Source organism: Rutidosis leptorrhynchoides, chromosome 3 (genome assembly GCF_046630445.1).
Source record: "Rutidosis leptorrhynchoides isolate AG116_Rl617_1_P2 chromosome 3, CSIRO_AGI_Rlap_v1, whole genome shotgun sequence".
Lineage (NCBI taxonomy): Eukaryota > Viridiplantae > Streptophyta > Magnoliopsida > Asterales > Asteraceae > Rutidosis > Rutidosis leptorrhynchoides.
In genome coordinates, this window is record NC_092335.1 from 552,686,594 (window position 1) to 552,704,302 (window position 17,709).

Consider the following 17,709-nt stretch of genomic DNA (forward strand, 5'->3'; position numbering starts at 1 on the left):
TCCCCAAACAAATCCTCCTACATCTCTATATAAACGCTGGATGCAACGGCGGTGGGCAACGGAGCTCCAACCGCGGACCGCTGTGACTAGTCTCATATGACAGAATGTACTATTCAGTGATCTACAATTTGATATGACAAAAGTATTGATGATCATCTGATATGTACGTTTAGATCTATGCGATTCTATCTATGCAATTCGTTAAAATTTTGTAGACTTTTGGTATTTAATCATGTTAACTTGTAAATTTGCAACAACATTGTTCTCAATTAATGACTGCCTCAATAAACAAGATTAAGAAAACAATTGCTTCGACATCAAGTAGTAAACAAAAAAATCAGTTATAAAATTCAGCGAATTTGCTGGTTATAAACTAGTTTAAAATTATGTTGACAGAATACTATTTAACATGACAGATTGTCATTTTTAATTAATTATTTAATATGAACAATAAACGAAAGCTTTATTGATTGATATATAGATTTTTTAATTAATTGATATGAACTGTAAACCAAAGCTTTATTAATAACAACAAGGCTTTCATTATCTTAGTTTCTTATTGCCTATGCCGTATTGATCAAGTTCTTTAATTAATTATTTTCATCACTAATATTTGATTTTACCTTCACTTGAGTTAATTAATATTAATATATACATCAAAGTATAAATCATCATTTGACCATGACTATTTCAAACTGACTTTTTACTATATAAAGATAACAGCTAATCATTACAAAAAGAACACTTTAAATTAATTATGTTATTGTTTAAACAGTCACCAATATGAACGAATGCATACTGCGATAGTTTATCAAGCAACTTGTTTGACATAGCAAATAAATAAATATATCTTAATATCTTAGAAAAATGTCTACATGTATCATATATTAACTGCATATTCACACATCGAACTTACTATACACCTTAGTCCCGAATGAATAGGACGTGATACGGTTTCGCTAAACGATCGTTAACCATTTATATCAAATGTAGTTCATGTTCTATTGAGATCTGGGCATAACAGAACCATCAATTAATGAAACTTTCTTTTTTGATCACAAGCTTTACACTCATAAAATAACGTAAACAAATTCAACAATGAACAAAAAAAAAAAAAAAAAAAAAAAAAAAAAACATGGCTACAATCAGCTGGTTTACAACAATGAAAACAAAATTTTAATCTAGCAAGGCATATGCAGTTAGACAATCATTTTTCTAGTCGAGAAACAATCTGGTTTTTCCAATTTTTGTTTTTCGAATGTTACTTTTGGTCAACGTGCTAGATCAATGCTAGTATTGGTCATCGTGGCAGCATGAGACCCGAATTGAGGGACAATATCTGGTGCGCTATAGTACATAGCCACTGGCATGTTCTTCGGAAGATTTGGGAGTTGACCTTCGAACTTAAGCACTTGCATCGCTTGTCGAATAGATGGTCTCTTACTTTGATCAGGGTGCGCACACCATAAACCAACCATCATCAAACACTCAATTTCATCAACATCATATTCATCGCCCAATAACGGATCCACACAAGATAACAACTCGCCTTTTCCGTATAAATCCCAAACCCTTTTCACCAAACCAAGATCAAAATTCCAATCCGATCCGTCCATCACTTTTCGTCCACACGCAATCTCTAGCGCAACTACACCAAAACTATACACATCCGACTCTTTACTTGCCTTGCCCGTTGTTATATACTCAGGAGCCATGTAGCCTAACGTTCCAGCTAAACCCGTCGTTTGTGGGCCCAACTCATGTTCCATGAAACGGGCCAACCCAAAGTCTCCAAGCTTCACATTAAACGACGAATCAAGCATGATATTACTCGGTTTAATATCTCGATGCACCACACATTGTTTCCACTCTTCGTGTAAATAAAGTAACGCTGAGGCTAACCCCATCGCAATTTTATACCTCACGTCCCATTTTAGACCATTTTTTTGACCGAATAGGTGCGAATCAAGGCTTCCATTTGGCATATACTCGTAAACTAGCAAAAATTGAGTTTCATCATGACACCAACCAAGAAGTTGCACTAAGTTTCGGTGTCTTAAACTACTATTAATCTTTACTTCAGTCATGAATTCTTTTTTCCCCTGTTTTGAACCCTGCGAAATTTTTTTGACAGCAATCGCAATTGCTTGACATGGTAAAAAACCTTTGTAAACACACCCGAATCCTCCTTCACCCAATTTTTGATCATTGGAAAAGTTATTCGTAGCCAAAATGAGATCACCATAAGAAAACCTTTTAGCGGACCCACTTTCAAAATCGTCGTTTATCATTGATGTCAATGAAACTGTTTCTAGTTTTTCCGGTGTAGTTTTCCTTTTTCGTTTCGATAATTTAACACATGATATAATAATACCTCCAATAATTAGAACACCAAGTGGGATGGATAAGGCAACTGCAAGTTTCCATTTTTTTGAATCTTTGTTACTTTTTTCTACTATATTCAAGCTCGAATCGAATTTCCAATATTCAAGCGTATGTTGTTCGACATAGTTACCAGTAGCAGCCGAAAATCCAATTACGACCCACTCAGTAACAACTTCCCTTAAGTCAACTTGATACGAAAGACTCGAATTTTCATCCCCATAGCCCCAAATCAGGTCTAGAATTTTTGTAGTACTATTATACGTAATCCAAGCATCCGTACGTTGTCTACTATGTATACTAGCATTCCAAGCCGTATAATTAGCAGAATGAAGCGAGTTCTTGTTGATACTCACATGTCCAGTTGGAGGGTCCCACTCAGTATTCACAAAAGTATCAAACTCAACGAAAATCATTTGATTAAGTGGCGAATCAGTGTACGTTCTGTTGACTAGGCCTAAAAAACCAGCAGCCGAATTGGGTGGGATTTGGAAGGTTTCTGGTGCTAAAAAGAATGTGATCCCATCACCATAAATCGAAGCGTTTAATGTATCAACCGTGAAAATGAAATGAGTCGTGAAATCTGTGAGTTTTCGGGATTTTTTGTCCCAAATATGGACTGGATCGGCGTATTTGGCTTGGCCCACACGAGTGAAGTAATTGACGTCGTTGAAGTGTATGGTGCCGTCATCAGAAGGTGCGGCATCACCTGAATAGACGATATTTGTTGCATCGTTAGCAAAAGTTGTGATCTCGAACGATACTGATTTAGAAAACGGAAAGAATAGTAATAAACAACTGAGTAGTATCATGAGAATGATGCAAGAAGTTTTATGTAAGGGGACCATGATTGAGCAAAACTGTATGCGGATTAGGAGATGTTTGTGTAATTGAAATGCATTTAATCATGTTTAAAGATAATATGATCCAAAGAATTAGTGATAATACATGTTGGAATATGTCATTATCTAGGATATTTTAACCATTTCCTTAAGTTTCTATGATGGTAAGAATGAAGACTTTTGTGTATTAGAAATTGAATATTTTAAACCGCCAAAATAGAATGTGAAACCCTTTAGTATCGTGACTAGATATTAAAGTAAAATGGGGATATTCTGGTGGAGGTAGAAATGTTGGTGAAAAGACAACCGTGTTTCGTGGAAACTAACACAGCATTCGATTAACGTTTGATTTGGTGATCTTACTAGCATTATAAATTATAAAGTAGAATTATTCATGAGTAGTGATTTTTTATGTTATATAGAGTCTTGCCTTTTTAAAGATGTAAAAAGGCTTATTATAATTACTCTTGTTTTTTTATCCTAAGAAATAGTCATAGTCATAATACTAAAAAGAACCCGGATAATTGCCGTGTATATATATATATATATATATATATATATATATATATATATATATATATATATATATATATATATATATATATATATATATCTTACTAAACATTTCCAATCCAACTCTTCTATTAAAATATATAGTAAAATAAAGGAATTGTGCAGACAAAAGGACGCAAAAATGGGTAAGATAATACAATATACCTGTTCAGAATCGCTGCAGTTTCCTGTGCACCAACCCATTAACGAAACAGTTTAATGATATGTTTTAGGTATTAAGTGAACGTAAATATTAAAGTTATTTAGTTTAATGACCCGTGGAATTACAGAGTCCGACTAAGAAACTCGTCAGCTGAACATTTCATCAAACACCTAAAATACATATTATACAATCCACATCCAATCATAAGAGATGATATTGGTTGTCATTTTATTTTAAAAGTGTAAATCAAAATATAAATTTAGAATTGATTTTCTTCTGCCTAGCATTTATACCTTCGCGTACTCAATTCAAAATAATTAATTAAAATAATTCAAAATTATTTAATCTTAATAATTAAAATAGTTATTAATAAGATTTAATAATAATAATTAATTAATAAGATTTAATTTTAAATCAAAATATTTAGATTAATGACATCACCTACCATGCTTAGATTTTTTTCTTTTTCTTTTTGATTTTTTCTTAATAAAGAAATTAGCCTAATAATGACATCATCATTTTAGCATTTTAATATTAACTATACTAGTGAAATGACCCGTGAAATCACGGGTTTGTTTAAACGAAACAGATTCATCTATTGAATTTACAAACTTAAAATAGAGAAACTCTTTGTTAGGTTGGTAATCAGTTATCATTGTGTCAAGTCAGAAGCACAAGTTCACATGTACCTAATATATGTGTGGGTACATATGTGTTGGGTCTACATAAAAAATACATTATCATTCAATTATTACTATACATAAGCGTTGGGTCTACAAATACATAAGCACCAAAAACTTGTCTGCAAATATACAGCAATAAACCTTATATTACTCAATACACAATAAAACTGAATTTGTTAGATGTGTATACCTGATCAATGACAACATAGACATTTGTAAATAGAGATGTAATATTGGGCTACCAATTATGTTCAAAGTGTGGATACTTTAGGACATATGAAAATGCGTTGGGCCTGGTCGACTTGGTTTGACCATGTTTCTATTGTAGCTCAACTCTCCAATCATCCCATTTTTTCACATCCATTCACACATTCGAAATCAAGAATAAGGTAGTCTAGATACGTACATTGAACTAATCGTCAAGATCCCTCCAGAGTGTTGCGCATCTACTTAGGTTAATTTTTAGACTTCCAGCCTTAACCCTGCATTTGTAGGCAGTTTATGTTCTATTCCAATGTGCATTTATCTCAGCTAAATAGTCATTTAGCTGTTGATCAAATTCATCCCACGATGTTCATTTATCTTCAAACAACTACAAAATTACAAACGAACCATTAGTTGTTAGAGAGACCATGATTATTGATCATAAAAATAAGATCAATTAGATACATAGTCTAAATCCTCTAAACATACTCCAGATCCCTTTTATAAGAGGTCCTTTTTCACTTTATATGTTGTTTATTCACTGCTCAAATATACATAATCTAAATCCTCTAAACATACTCCAGATCCCTTTTATAAGAGGTCCTTTTTCACTTTATATGTTGTTTATTCACTGCTCAAATAAGATTAACCAAAAGCATTCCTGCAAAACTGAGCTAAATTAGTATAATTTCGATTGTGTTGCCATGAACTTTGTAGGCCATTAGAACTATTCATTATCATATGAAAATATAGTACTACTTAATTGTGAGAGTCAAATTAACTAATCTTCAAAGTAGCATTCACTCTAAAAAGATAACATTCTACCACATAATATAGAAAAAAATTAATATATATTGGTGGTACATCTATGGTGCATGATAGAAGGAATAAGCAAGCTATTTCATTAGCATATAATGGGTTAGAAGCTCAATGCAACTGTAACAGCGCACCTGTAGAACAAATAAAAAGAATCAGATCAGTAAAGTTCTTTAATCTACACGATAGCCATGGTTAAAACATTCATGGTTATCATCTAAACAAAATAATTGTTCAAAATATTCTCATAAAATGAAACATACTGAACTACTAAAGGTATATGCAGATTTTTATTCTTACATAATATGGTTCAAAATATGCACAAAGTATGTAATCTATTTATACAATACTAAACTCGTGTGTGGGTCAAAAAAAAAAATCCAAACTTGTGTAAATGCAAACTTAATTGCTACCACCCTCTTAAAACATTAATCGGTCATTTTATAAACATGTACTCAAAATTTTTCCATGAGAATTTACATTGTGAATACTACAAGTTTGCATTATTTTAATTCAGGAAGGAGACCCATCGACAATAAGCAAGTTTTAATCTTCAATCAAGATCAAGATTATAACTCATTACAAAATCAAAAGCTAAATTGCAAATACTCCAAAAAAACACAGTTCAATCAAATGCACCATTTTTGTATAGCATTTTTGATTACTTTACTTTTTTCGGGGCCAAGTATCCACATGTCCAACTTACTACATGAATAAACTTAAATGATATAGTTAGTGTATAATGCGTAAATCATTATTACTCTAGTGCTTCTTTTATATTAACTACATAAATAGGCAGATCTTATGAAGTATGTAGAAAACAATAAGAAATTTGATGTCTCACATTCATGTGATAGTTCACATATGCATGGAATGTTGTTAAACAAACATGTTGGAGCATAAAATACAACCTTACGATCCATCAAAGACGATAACAACGTCAAAAAATGTATTGAAAATGATTTTTGTTGAAAAAACATACCATAGCCACAAACCTCTAACATAGAAATTTTATTAAACAGTTGAAGTGCATTCAATCATAAGTTGTACATAAAAACAAAAACCCATCAAGAATTCAACAAACCTTCAAACCTGAATTACCGAACCTTCAAATTTAATTATACTTACCTTTAATCCAATTGTTGGAAAGCTTTAATCCATGAGATGTCATTACTTCTAGGCTCAATAAAATGCACTACAATGATACTAATATAATCTTGAACCAAACACAATACTAACAAATTCAGTTTTCATTCAAGCATTTCATCAAACAGCTTATATGTAGGTAACAAAAACTCAAAAAGTCACGTTTAAAGGAAAGTAAAAAAATGATCACAATTACCCTTACCAAAGACAATATTTTAAATCATGATGCTTACCTGAATTTTATCTTCAACCTCTTGTTTGTACCAGAGGGTTTGACAAAAAGACACCTTTTGTCCAATTTTACCATGAGTTTCGATCAGCATAAATCACATAATGATGTACTGCAAAACCCCAAAATTGAATGAAGATTTCGGTATTACCTGAGACAGAGATAAAAATGAAAGGAAAACGATAAGAATGGAACTTCAAGTAGTTAATGAAGAAGATGATGGCTGAAGAAGAAGAAACCCTAAGAAGAAGAAGAAGAAGAAGAAGAAGAAGAAGAAGAAGAAGAAGAAGAAGAAGCTGATCGTATTTGGCTCAAGGGTTTATTTTGATTTGGAGAAAAAAAAGCGTATGTGGCGTTTTTTTTTTACATATGTTATTGATTTATGTTATTGATTTATTAATGTATTTTTTTTAAGTAATTTTTTTAAATTTATTTTTATGCTTGGAAATTTTTTTTTTTTTTTTTTGAAATTTATTTTTATGCTTGGAAAATGTCTATTTATGATGTCATCATTTTAGCATTTTAATAGAAACTATAGATTCAAACGACATTTTACATTGGGGTGTAACACTATGGCCTTTTTAATAATCTTGTTTTTTTATACTAAGAAATAGTTAAGTAAAGTGATTGAATTCTCAATTGACCACCGAGTTTTCATTGAAGCATGAGACTTGAATTCAATTCTTGTAAACGTCTAAGAATGAATTTCATTTATAGTCTCACCAAAACAACACTGAAATTCATTTAAGATTTGGGATTTATGATTAACCTTTCATTAATTTCATCACCAATTGTGAGGTTGTTAACTACGGAGTATTAATTTTAAGGGTTAAAGCTAAAAATAGGCTACAAACTTACATAAATGTACGGATATCGCCCACAAACTCATTCCGTCCTACTATCACTTACAAACTTATAAAAAAATGTACCAATGTTAACATTTTGTTACGGGTTACATGCTGAACCGGTAAACTTAATTATTTAACTTATTTTTTTCATTTTATAAGTCCCGATGTCGCCCATATACTTTCAGTTGTGTTCCGATGTCGCCCATATACTTTCAGTTTCTGTTCCGATGTATCATCGACGTATCATGACTACCTAGAAGCCACGTCATCAATTGTTTCCGTTACAGGTAAAAAAAGTATAGTGGGCGACATCAGCACATTTTTTATAAGTTTGTAGGCGACAGTAGGATGGAAATGGGTTTGTAGGCGACATCGGTACATTTGTGTAAGTTTGTAGCCTATTTTTTGCTTTAACCCTAATTTTAACCATCATAAGGTAGCTAGTGAATGGGGCCGAGATATCTTTGCAAAAAGTCTCAAGTTTGAATCATGTGGTGGCGCAGCGTTGAAACATTCACGAAGTAATCATACTTTTACAATAGAGTATGTGTCAGATTACACGCCCTCCCGGCGCCCTCTCGGGTAACCGAAGCTCCGAAAAACTTCATAATTTTACATTACTAAATTTAGTTAACTGAATTTGCGGGGACTGCCTGAATTCGTTCTTGAATCGTGTGTTCACTTTCTCTATAAAGTATTTCGACCCAACGATTGCCTCGGTTGCACGAAATTTTTACAGGGATAAGACAAGAACGTAATTAGTGGTTTTGGCAATGAAATCACTAATCAAATTTCTGAGAGATTATGTGTATCTTTTTTGTTTGTTGTTGAATGTAGAATGTTTCAAAACGAAACATAAAACTGTATACGAAAACAGTTATAATTTGAAAGGTTGTAACCTTTCATAATGGGCAGGAAAAACAATTATGACACTTGGCTGAACTTTTCTTTCATAACGTATAGTGTATTTCGGTTGATGTAACGACCCTGGATTTTCCAACGTTTATTTATTAATAATTGTTATTATTAATACGTGTGATAAAACGAATGTATGTTATTACATTTACATGTTGCCATGATTGCCCGAACTTGACTTTAATTGCCCGAAACGTCTTTGTGACACCCGAAACTTCACGAATAATATTTTTAGAGTATTATTTACATTCATGATTAGTTTTATTAATCATTTTAATTAACTAAGGTTTTTAGTTAATTACTTGGGCTTTAATTGGTTTAACTTGTGCATTATTGGAACTTGGGCCTTTATTAGGTTATTGGACTTTAGAAGCCCACCCTACATCTTTTATGGACTCTTTAGCCCAAATCCCATGTAACTAGCCCATTTCTTTTACATGTAAGTAGTACTTACAAGGGTAACTAGTAGTTTAAAAGACTTGGAATCTTGTTAGCTCATAATCCCCATGAACAACCATCCTTTTAACCAACTTTTGAAGCTTTGCATACTAGTGACCAAAGAACCAAGCCATCCCTTCTTTTTTTTCTGCTGAGCCGTGACCTAGAGGGGGTTACATGGGATTCAAAATCTTTTTTTTTCATTACTACTTCACTCACATTCTCTCATTCAAACTCACACACACTTACTTGCAAAAATCCTCTCAACTTTCCTCTCTTTTCTCTCTAGTTTTTGGTAAGTAACTTGAACATTCTTTCTCTCTTTTCTCTCTTGTCTAAACCGAATTCTAAAGCATCTCATCATCATTTGTTTGTTGTTAAATTTGTTCATGTTGTTTAGTTACTTACTTGTTGTTACTTACTTTCATGTTACAAGAATAAACTTTCTAGTTTGATTCTTCATAATATCTTGTATTTATCAAGAACACTCAAGAACATAACTTACTAATTATTATTCTACATATACTTTCTTAAAATATTGCAAGTTCATGTGTTGATTAAACTCATACTTGAAGTTCATGAAGTAAACTTTAAAGTTTACTTTCTAAAGATCAAACTTTGATTTGAATCTTTAAATTATGAACAACCATGAACAAATTACATGTTTACTTAGTTTACTTCTTCATTCTTGCACTTTAAATTCATGTAATTAGTTTAAATGGTCAAGAACTAAAAGTTAGCCTTGATATCTTTAATCTTGAACTAAAAGTCAACCTTGAAAGTTCAAGAACACACAAATAAGTTTTCTTTAAATATAACTTTGTATACTTATGCTTGATCTAGACTTATGGGTCTTGGATCTTCAAGATCTAACTAAGAACCATGTTCTACACCTTAAGATCTTGATTAGTTAGTTTATTTTCAAGTTTAGAGTTCAATATTTCTATTATAGTTCATGTAAGTGTCAAACCTAAGACTTTGATGTAACTTTGGTTCATCAAACTACATGCAACTCTTAAGTGAGTTGTGCTTCATGTCTTAGACTTGTACTAGGGTTATGATGGTCAAGACTTGGTTAAGACAATGTAGATACATCAATGAGTTGTACACTTGAAGCTATATGCATTAAGGATGAGAACCATGATGAACATCAAGCACCAAGATCACCGGAACTCACTTAAACTTACTGTTTCTGTCCATACCAGTAGACCTGGGCTACTGAGACCATGATTTATAGATATAACTTTTCTAGTAGATAACTTTTCATATAGGACTCGTCTTAATCCGAGTTACGGTTTAGGATTTATGGCCCTCCGATCGTCACTATGTCCTTTAACGTTGTGCAGAAATTTCTGACCTACTCGCACTTAGACCGTCGCCATGGTCAAACCAAGATGAGTTTGCTTCTGTAAATTTTATCACAACTAAAGGACTCATATACGGAGCCACGGACACTAGTCTCACTTTAATTCAGTAAGGGTAGAGGCCGTGGTGACTGACTGAAATCAGTCTTTGTTTTAAACTACTTTCATAAACGAAACCTACTTTACACCTTTTGTTAAATGATGAATGATGATGACCTTTACGACCTTATTTATATACTTTTAAACCTATTAAGACGATTTACTGACTTAGTACTATTTGACTTAGGTTGAGGACTTTCGGACCGTTTACTTGCACACCTTTTCCGGACCGACTTTACGACTACATTATCATTGTGAGTTATAGCATCCCTTTTTACTTTAACTATTTTGGGAACTGAGAATACATGCGCATTTTATGTTTTACATACTAGGCATGAGTACTTAAACTTATATATGTGTGGGTTATATAACGGCAGAAACTTTCCCTTTAGCTCGGTAACGTTTAGTCATTGGTTTTTGAACCGGTGAACGCGAATCTTAGATATGGATCCATAGGGTTTGACATCCCCACTCGGGCTAGTAGCGCTAGTGTTTAACGAGCGTTTAATACTTCGTAAACATACGCACTTGCCAAGTGTACTTTCAGGGGGTATAAACGTTAAGTTAGTTACCAAGTGCCCACGGTTAACATATACTTTATCATACTGTTTTGAAACGCTCTTTGTAGCACTGAAATCTCGTGGCCTACCTTACTTACTGTTATACTTAAACTATAGCTCACCAACCTTTGTGTTGACGTTTTTAAGCATGTTTTTCTCAGGTGCTTGAGGTTAGCTTCCGCTGTGTACTAGTCGTGCTGTAGACACCCGCTGCTTAGAGTTGTCATCGCATGAACTACTTTATTTTGCATTCAAACATTAGTACTTTTGAACTATGACTTGTAACGACCGTTGTGGTCACGTACACTTATTATTTGCTTCTACTTAGTGAAGCATGCTTTTGGATTGTAAAACATTCGATGTTGGTTTAGACATCACATTATTATTGAATGCCAACTCTTTTTGAAAACACATATAGTACTTAACCTTGTAATGATCCTGTTGTTGATGATTCGTACACGATGGTTTTGTACGGGGCATTACATTTGGTATCAGAGCATTGGTTGTAGGGAATTAGGTTGCATTAGTGAGTCTAAGACCGACCCGAGTAGGATTCACTAATAGGACTAATCTATAACTTGCTAGTTTACGTGTTTCTGCTGAGCTTACTGCATGCTGCTGCTTACTTTTACTGCTATATGCCGTATGCTATTACATGATTTCACTACTGCATGATATTACTTGCTTTCGATTGCATGCTACTTCTGTACGATTCGTTATTATTGCCATGCTACTTATTGTTATACATGATTTAAACTGTTGGCCTAATACGTGCTTGCTTGTGACTTACTGACATGGAAAATTTATTTTTCCTTGTTCAGATGTCGGATGTACCACCTGCTAGCGTTTTGGGCAGTTTAGACTCTTCAGCTACTCCACCTACCACTGTTGCTGATCCACCGATCCCGATACGCACGAGTGACCCCGGCGCTTCATCTTCCGGGACTAGCAGCCAGCCGCCTGCACCAGTGGCTACTTCTGATGGACACGTGAGCCCTACGGAGATTCCAGCTCCGTCTGCTCCCGGACCCTCGGATTCACAGCCCCGCATCGGTGGAGTTGTGATCCCCGCGGAGTTCGGGGAAGGGCCATTCCGCAACCATATGCGCATGCCGTGCCGACGCACTCCAGATGGATGTTTAGTGCCGATTCCGCCAGGCAGACACAGAGAGATGTTGGCCGCCTTCGGACTGCCAGTTCAGCCACCCGTGCCACCACCGCATGATTCGGATGACTCATCATTCGCCGATTCTTCATCTGTAACGACCCAAATTTTTCCGATCGTTTTATACTTATGAGATTAATATTTACATAAAATAAACCTTACCAACATGATAAGCAATCCAAACTGTTGAGACTTATGTTTTTGAAAAGAGTTTCACACAACGTTTGACCGTCCAATTTGACCGATGATATCACGAACTATATAACACACGATAATTATACGATTATGTATATGTACATATCTATACATATTTAACATGATTTAAGGATGGTTTAATATTTCATTGTGAACTAACAACAATGAGTTATAAGTATACTTTGAGACCACTAACTTAAGTTATCAAAACGATAACTATATGTAACATTCTTTGACATATATACTTACAATATATAATGTGTTGGTGATCTATGTCACCAATATGATTTAAGTGTAATGGGATTAATTTGTAACCAAAATAATCTTGATAAATATCGAACAAGTTTGGGGAAGTGTGGAGTGCACACTTGTTTGAACTTATCTTGATTATGACGGGGGTTCGGGGGCAGCGCCCCCGATAAGCGGGGTCCAAGGGGGTGGCAACCCCTGGCGGGGTCCAAGGGGCAGAGCCCCTGGCTGGGGTCGAGCTGCCAGGTCAGCTTGGAAAATTTTTTTTGGGCTAACATTGCTTTATTAAAAATGTCTTAAAATTTTATTTTGGCCCGGTTTGACCCAAAAATAAAAGCCCAGTTTTGAGCCTCTTTTACAGTTATAAACCCGTCCATATTTGAATTCTCGTTCCGATTCCTCAAAATTTCTACAAGTATATCTAGGGTATTTGTAACCGTATCATACCCAGCTTCTATACGTATTTACTATTGGTATATACCAACAATAAACTTCAATGATCAGCCACTAGACATGATGTTACATGTGGGAACCAGCCATTTAACCTCATGTGTGACTTTTGTGCAAGAAAACAAACTAAATCTCCTATATATCCATCCCATAATTATGCTATTTTGCACACACACACACATACAATTTCATTTCCAATTTTCTTTCAAGTTAATTCACTCCCTAATCTCTCTTCATTTACCTACTCAAGAACGTATCAATATAGTCATCCGATTTCAAGGAGATTACTTTCAATCTTTCAATCCCACTCCACCACTCTTTTGATTCCAAGATTTTTCTTACCTTTTAAAGTAGCTTTGTCCAAGTAACTTGAGGTAGTAACCTTATTCATAACTTTATTCGATTCATATTTATATAGCTATCTTATTTTGTGTTATAAAATTTTAACAACAAGAACATAGTTTGAGTGATTTCAAACTTGTTCGCAAACTAAATAGATCCTTCTAATTTGATTTTTAAAAACACTTCAAGACCTGTAATATATCATATTACGACAAAATCGGATTAATCATATCTTGGCTAATTAACATAATATTTAATATATATTTACTTATGATTTTATTTTATATATTTCAGGACCACCCGTAAACAACACGAGAAGATTAATCATAAGACCTCATGATTGTACGCAACACGTCATTTGACAACACGGTACTTTATGTACGCAACACGTCATTTGACAACATGGTACCATGGGTCAAGATTAATTCTGATCAACACGAATACGATGGGGTCTTTATTTATTTTATTTAAGCAACTAATTGTGGACCACTAACATCGGACTGCTAACTACGGACTAAGAAAATATTAAAAGTATTAAAAGTATATATATATATATACATATATGTAACGATTACTTGAAAAGAAAATATGTTGATATATTATATATATGGTTAGGTTCGTGATATCTATCGGAGACCAAGTCGAGTTAAATACCTTCAAGACAAAAGTGAGTATATAGTCCCCCTTTTAAACTCTAAATATTTCGGGATGAGAATACATGCATTTTATGATTTACGTTATGGACACAAGTGATTAAAAATATATATTCTACGTTGAGTTGTATCACTGGCATACTTCCCTGTAACTTGGTAACTACTATTTACTTGAGGTATTGTAAACGCGAATCCTGTTGATAGATCTATCGGGCCTGACAACCCCAACCGGACTGGACGACCAGTATTCAACGGTTGCACAGTACTTCGTTTCGGTGACTACACTTGGTACGGTGTAGTAAGATTTCATAATAAAGGGAATATGCGACGTTGATTAAATGTTAAGTATGGTTATCAAGTGCTCAACAACTTAGAATATTTTTATTAAAACGTTTATATATGAAATCTTGTGGTCTATATTCATAACGCTGCCGGCATTAAACCTATATCTCACCAACTTTATGTTGACATTTTAAGCATGTTTATTCTCAGGTGATAACTAAAAGCTTCCGCTGCAACATGTTGAATTTAAGCAAGATCTTGAGTATGCATATTTGTGTCAAAAATAAAACTGCATATCGGAGGATTTGTAATGTAAAATATGTTGGAGGTCGTATTGTTATTATCACATGTAAAGTTTGTAAGTCTAAGATTATCGCTAAACGATAATCATTATTAAGTTGTTTAAACCTTGTATTTGTAATAAAAACTATGGTTTGTATTGTAAAAACGAATGCAGTTTTTGAAAAATGTCGCATATAGAGGTCAATACCTCGCGATGAAATCATATGTTATTGTATTCGTCCTTATGGTTAAGGTCGGGTTATGACATCATCAGACTCTAGTGACGACGAGGACCCTGCTGATATACCTATTCAGGCACCCTCCACCCCGTCGAAGAAGCGGTACCGTCCTGATGGCACCGTCATTCCAGGGGTGAATGGAGGTCGTGCTTTCACTGACGCTTTTGGTCGGCGTCGGAGGGTTACCGCCCGTAAGCGGCTTGTGCCGTACCCTGCCGACCCACTCATACGTAAGGCACCTCGTTACGTGCTGACTATCTCTGGAGCCGGGACATCTGCACCCCGTTTCGTGTGGTCTGCACCACCCGCTCCACCAGCACCATCCGCTCCACCGGCCCCACCTGCACCACCAGCGCCGCCTGCCCCACCAACTCCCACTGTCGAGGAATTGACAAGGGAGGTGGGAATCCTCCGAGCTCGGGTTACTGAGCTCGAGGAGCAGTTGGCTCAGGTTTTAGACATCCTTCACCCACCTTCACCGTAGGACTTTTGTATTTAGATTTCGTTATGTAATCTAGTTGTAGTTTATTGTATTACTCATGTATTGTACGGACTTATTCGGATGTATGAAACTTATTATTATTATTAATGGAACTTTGCATTATTTAATCTTTGCACGATGTTCTATTTACGTTACTGTATGGTGTTTTGCGGTACTTGTATCAACTTGCGTTACTTAATTAACATGTGTTGTGCTGTTTACATGTTGGTTGTTATACACTATATTTTTATTTATTAAATGTTGGATTTTAACTTGAGTCAAAATGTTTGTATAGAACACCATGGCTAACGGTCGATCCACACCTACTGCTACTCAAATTGAAGAGATGATCCAAGAACGTGTAGCTGCAGCCCTAGCAGAAAGAAACCTCCAAGCTCCACCGCCACCACCACCGGTTATCCCACCCGTTCGAAATGGGTGTACTTACAAGGAATTCCAGAGTTGCAAACCACATAACTTCAGTGGAACCGAGGGACCGGTTGGTCTCACCAGATGGTTCGAGAAACTTGAATCAGTATTCCGAGTTAGCAACTGTTCGGAGGATAATAAGACCAAGTTTGCTTCGTGCACGCTATCTGACGGTGCACTAACGTGGTGGAACACGTTAGCTCAAGCGAAAGGCATTGATGAGGTGTATGCTACGCCATGGGAGGAATTCAAGGCGGCTATGATTGATGAGTATTGTCCGAGAACCGAAATCCAAAAGATGGAAATAGAATTCATGCAGTTAAAGGCCGTTGGGAACGACCTTGATGGTTACAACAGGAGATTTTTGGAACTAGCCCTGATGTGTCCGACAATGGTCACCCCGGAATTCAAATGAATGAAAAGGTACTTCTGGGGACTCCCTAAGTCCATCAAGGGAAACGTCACATCGTCCAAATCACCGAATGTTCCCGAAGCAATGCGCATGGCACATACTCTCATGAACCAAATCATTATTGATGAGCCGGAGAAGGCTAAGTTTGAAGCTGGTAGTTGATAATGCTAAAAACGAACATATAATTCATAGCATTATTCCTCAAGAAAGAAAAGCTTTTAGTTGCAATTGTTCTATTTACTAGTGATATTCGTTTAAATAATAAAAGGTGAAGACAAAAGACAGATTCGACGAATTGAAGACGCAAACGACCAAAAAGCTCAAAAGTACAAAAGACAATCAAAAAGGTTCCAATTATTGATAAGAAACGTTTCGAAATTACAAGAGTACAAGATTCAAAACGCAAAGTACAAGATATTAAATTGTACGCAAGGACGTTCGAAAATCCGGAACCGGGACATGAGTCAACTCTCAACGCTCGACGCAACGGACTAAAAATTACAAATCAACTATGCACATAAATATAATATAATATTTAAATAATTCTTATAATTATTTAATATATTATATATATTTATAAATCCGTCGGCAAGAAAGACTCCAAAGTATCTGAGCTGTAATTTCAAACTCCGCGACTCGCGGAGTTTGAAGGCCAAAAAGGCCGCGAGTCGCGGAGCCCCAATTTCAAAAAATCCCTATAAAGCTCGCGCATTCTGATCGTAATCATCATCTTTTTCTTCTCCTCATTCATACGTAAAATATATATATATATTTATAATTTATATTTTAATTTTAATTATAATTATAATAATAAGGGTATGTTAGCGAATATTGTAAGGGTGTAAGTCGAAATTCTGTCCGTGTAACGCTACGCTATTTTTAATCATTGTAAGTTATGTTCAACCTTTTTACATTAATGTCTCGTAGCTAAGTTATTATTATGCTTATTTAATCCGAAGTAATCATGATGTTGGGCTAATTACTAAAATTGGGTAATTGGGCTTTGTACCATAATTGGGGTTTGGACAAAAGAACGACACTTGTGGAAATTAGACTATGGGCTATTAATGGGTTTTATATTAACTAAACAATACCTTGTTAATTTAATATACAAACTTATAATTCGACGTATTTATATATAACCACATACGCTTGACTGGGTACGGTGGGCAGGATATCTATAAATACCAATAATTATTCATTTTACCGGATACGGAACTGGATTAATAGTTAATAGACTTGTTGAAACAGGGGTGAATTACATTCAAGGGTAATTGGTGTAATTGTTA

At 34.7% G+C, this 17,709-nt stretch overlaps 1 protein-coding gene across 1 annotated transcript; it reads right to left on the reverse strand.

Moving 5' to 3' along the window:
• Positions 1-1,142: 1,142 nt before the first annotated feature.
• LOC139898539 (L-type lectin-domain containing receptor kinase IX.1-like) lies at positions 1,143-3,194 on the reverse strand. The gene has a single exon (XM_071881289.1). The coding sequence runs from the start codon at positions 3,192-3,194 to the stop codon at positions 1,272-1,274; it is 1,923 nt and encodes a 640-aa protein (XP_071737390.1). The 3' UTR covers positions 1,143-1,271.
• Positions 3,195-17,709: the final 14,515 nt, after the last annotated feature.

What these genes read in the sequence shown, in the direction of transcription:
- LOC139898539 (XM_071881289.1), bottom strand. Translation starts at nt 3,194, where the DNA reads ATGATACTACTCAGTTGTTTATTACTATTCTTTCCGTTTTCTAAATCA.